Consider the following 4,226-nt stretch of genomic DNA (forward strand, 5'->3'; position numbering starts at 1 on the left):
CATCAGATAGAGGGCTAATATCCAATATATACAAAGAACTCAGGATAGGTTGGTTTTCTTTAAGAGTGTAGCCTCTTTAACCCGACCACAGTGCAGTGAATGCCATGCATTAGAGTGCATGAGAACACAAGTTAAACTTGGTGGGAAAGAAAGGAAGGAAGGAAGGAAGGAAGGGAGAGAAGCAAAAACTGAAAATGAAAGATAAAAATAAAATTAATGAAAATTTTCATTACAATTGAAAAATAAAAATCCTAGAAACAAAAATAAACAAAATGAGCAAAAGCAAGTTACAGACACTAACTTTAATAGTTTTACTATTAAATGAAAATTTCAAACTAATAAATATTTTACTAAGTGAAACTTCTAGGACAGACAGGCCTGCATAGTGAGACTCTGCCTAAAACAAACCACCACCACTAACAACAAGAAGAACAAAAACAACAAAAAAGTAGCTACAGGGGATCACCAGCAAACACTGACAGAGGTAGGAAAAGAGGGCAGAGGAACTGACATGCCTGCACACTAGAATTGTAGAAGGCACAGTTCCCTTTATTTTATTGACATTTCCTGCTTAATGTTATATACAATATAATTCCCTGATAATAAGGATAACATAGTAAGTCCAAATGAACTGCAGAAGTAGGGTTTCCTGGAGCTCCAAACGCTCCCTTCTAAACCCTCCGAGACTGATCTGCCTGTGATGTGGGCTCAGGCTGAAGTCTCTGTGGTGAGAAGGTATGAACAGCTGGGGTTTCCCAGGGTTGGCATGGATACTACCAGTTGGGTGATGGCACACTGCCAAGGAGAATGTCAATAGCAGAAAAGACTCTGAAACAGTGATAGCACAGGATGTTAGAATAGCTGAACACAAGAGCAGAGGGTCTACTGATGCCAACAAATAGCAGCGCACTTATTGCCCTGAAAATGGCAGGCATGTGTGGCCAATCACAGCCCAGTCTTCTAGTGAAATTCATGAAGACAGCCTTTCAGAATTATCACAACTCAGAAACCAAATTCCATCTGGAACAGGAATCTATTCCCCATTCCAACACTTTCCACAGTTGTTCCATTGAGACTTCTTGCTCTTCTCCAACACTGTGCAGTGGTACTCATGATGCATTTTGCCAAGGCATTGACATGACAATCAAAATAAAAATTTCTGTTAAAGTGTTTTCTCATTCTTTTGCCTAAAGGATTTATATCCTGAGACTTGTATGTGGAAGAGATAGTATATGTTTTTCTTACAATAGACAAGTTGTAAGTCTCAGGAAATAGACAAAACATGAATAATTCTTAGACATGTGTTCCCTCTATGAAGTTCAACACTTCCCACATTACCTCTTAGATGGAAATCTCATGGTAAGCACTTTCCTTAAAGCCCCTTTCATGTCCCTGTTCCTCAGGCTGTAGATGAAAGGGTTCAGCATGGGGGTCACCACTGTGTACATCATAGCTGCTGCCATGTCCCTTCCAGGTGAGTGAGAGGATAAGGGGTTGAAATACAGGGATATGATGGTGCCATAGAAGAGGAAGACCACAGCCAGGTGGGAGCCACAGGTGGAGAAGGCTTTCCATCTTCCTCCTGTGGATGAGACCCTCAGGACTGCACAAGCAATAAGGATATAAGACACAAGGATGCAAACAAATGGGGCTAACATTATCAGGCCTGTAACATAAAGAATCATCAGGTCATTGAGATGTGTGTCAGAGCAAGAGAGTTTCAGGAGACGAGTCACATCACAGAAGAAGTGGGGGATGATGTTGTCCCCACAGAAAGAGAGTCGAGCCATGAGCAGTGTATGCAAAAGAGCATTCAAGTTGGCTACCACCCATGATTCGACAACAAGAAGGGCACAGAGCTGATGGGTCATCTTTGTTGTATAGTGTAAAGGGTGGCAAATGGCCACAAATCTGTCATAGGCCATCACAGCCAGCAAGAAATTGTCCATTTCAGCAAACACAGAGAGAAAATACAGCTGTGTGAGACACCCAGAGAAGGAAATGGTCTGACTCCTGAGTATGTGGTTGGCCAGTACCTTAGGGACACTGGTTGAGGAGAAGCAGACATCCACAAAAGACAGGTTGCTGAGGAAGAAGTACATGGGGGTGTGCAGGTGGGAGTCTGTGCTGATGGCCAGGATGATGAGCAGGTTTCCCAGGACAGTGGCCAGGTACATGATGAGGAAGAGCAGGAAGAGGAGCTGCTGCTGCTGGGGCTGCCTGGAGAGTCCCAGAAGGAGGAACTCAGAGACGCTCGACTGGTTGATGCTGCTCATGAGTCTGAGCCCAGCTACAGAAAGAGAAGCAGTGGTTAAGAGGTCATCTTCAGGTTTGGATGCTACAACCAGATTCCCATCAATCCTGCATCAGAGTTTCTGAAATAAGACCCACTCCTATTTGCCACATACTCAATTTACAAATCCTAGTTTTAGGTCATGTTGGTTCCCCAGAGTTATCCATTTATTTTCACTGAATATAACATGAAAACATCCCTGCACATGTACTCCCTTACCTGTATCTGGTAACATTTCCAGTCTTCCTCCCACTCCTTAGAAGCTTAAAGAAGAGAAGTAGCCAGGTATTGTATTGATCTCAAGCTCTAACTGGTGGACTGGTGGAACTGTGACTCCTGCTGCTGTTCCCCAGTATGGGGGAGAGTGAGCTGCACTTGTTGCAGAAGAAATATTGGCATCTTGACTACTCTGAAAACACATGAACAGGCCAGTTCTATCTCTTTTACCTTGGAGTTGCTGGGAAATATTGTTCTTCATTCTAAGGACTGGAAAGTCTTATATAGGAATATAGGAATATAGGAATATAGGAAAGTTCTGTGAAAGTGAATGTCCCAGCCCTCTGTGTCAGAAGTAGGCCTGGGAAAATTAGACAGGTATTTACTGCAGCATGAAGTCCCACTGGGGTAGACTCCCTGAGTATCTTATTAAAGACCAGCAGAAAGTAGTTGTGTAACCCAGGTCTCGGTCTCTCTTGACCAGCTTTGATGTAACATATTATCTAAGCTCACAGTCAGAAATTGGGGATGAAGCAATCTGTGTGGAGACAAGTCCCAGAGAGCATTCCCTGAGAGTGAGCTAAGCCTGTAGGGTTGAAGAATGGGTCCCGATTCTTCTTTCCCTGCACAGAAACTGAAGGTAGTGTATTATCAGAAGGACAGTCCTCTCTTCCTCACACTTGGTCACTTACGTAGGGCTTATGGCACATTTCCTTATAGGCAGCCTTGGAAGTGTCTCTCATTACAGGGCCAGGCTCCATCCTGTAAAATATCCAGTGAAAAGTTCTGTGAGTGCGAAGGTAGATGGAAGAGTGCATAGTCCTTCATTGCTCTTACAAGGAAACTTGGTCTCAAGCACCACTCCCAGAAATAAACAAAAAATAAATAAAATAAAATAGAAAAAATAGTTTAAGGGTATAGATGAAATGATATTAGCTATTAGTTAATTCTTACATCAAAGTCTGTCCTGTCTGCTCTTACTGTATGTTAAAATTATCTACAATAAAATTCTTAGTTTATAAATCAGTATTTTGCTGGCCAGGGGGTGCCTCCCTTTAATCCCAGCACTTGGAAAACAGAAGCAAATTTTAAGAAACAAACAAGACAATCATCACTTTTACAAACATGGAAGGTGGCTTAGTAGGGAAAGTGCTAGTTGTGTGGACTTAAAGACCACTGTTCAGATTCCAGCACCCACATATATTCCGAAAAGTATGGCAGCCAGCCCGCAATCTCAGTGGTAGAGCAGAGAAGAGATCCTTGGGGAAAGTGGTTAGGTAAACTGGCTGAGTCAGCAAGCTCTGGGTCCAATAGGAGAGTCTGCCTCCATACAGAGTGTGGAAAGAGATCAAAGAGAATCCTGCCACCAATCTCTGATTTCTACATTTGTGTGCACACAAACGCACCACACCTGTGTACACACACATGAGAACACATGCATAAATACATGGACATTGCATGAACACATGCTCTCTCTCTCTCTCTCTCTCTCTCTCTCTCTCTCTCTCTCTCACACACACACACACACACACACACACACACACATTCCTACAGTTCTACTCATTGATTAATAAAATTTAATGAAGAGAAATATAAGAACTTTTGAGCATGATGCAAAAGATGGCCTTACGACCTTCTTGAGAATAATTTGAAGGGGCTGAATGAAGTGGTACAATGCCTGTTTGTTCTTCACTAAGTCTCCTCATGGAAACTGAGG

At 42.7% G+C, this 4,226-nt stretch overlaps 1 protein-coding gene across 1 annotated transcript; it reads right to left on the minus strand.

Annotated features, from left to right (window-relative positions):
- Positions 1–267: 267 nt before the first annotated feature.
- On the minus strand, positions 268–3,257 carry LOC127693438 (olfactory receptor 1361-like). Its single transcript, XM_052194281.1, has 2 exons — positions 3,202–3,257; positions 268–2,290 (listed from the first exon to the last, which is right to left on the minus strand). The coding sequence occupies exon 2, from the start codon at positions 2,274–2,276 to the stop codon at positions 1,335–1,337; it is 942 nt and encodes a 313-aa protein (XP_052050241.1). The 5' UTR covers positions 2,277–2,290; positions 3,202–3,257; the 3' UTR covers positions 268–1,334.
- Positions 3,258–4,226: the final 969 nt, after the last annotated feature.

This window comes from Apodemus sylvaticus, chromosome 10 (assembly GCF_947179515.1).
Source record: "Apodemus sylvaticus chromosome 10, mApoSyl1.1, whole genome shotgun sequence".
Lineage (NCBI taxonomy): Eukaryota > Metazoa > Chordata > Mammalia > Rodentia > Muridae > Apodemus > Apodemus sylvaticus.

Coding starts and splice junctions, on each gene's coding strand:
- LOC127693438 (XM_052194281.1), bottom strand. CDS start 2,276: ATGAGCAGCATCAACCAGTCGAGCGTCTCTGAGTTCCTCCTTCTGGGA.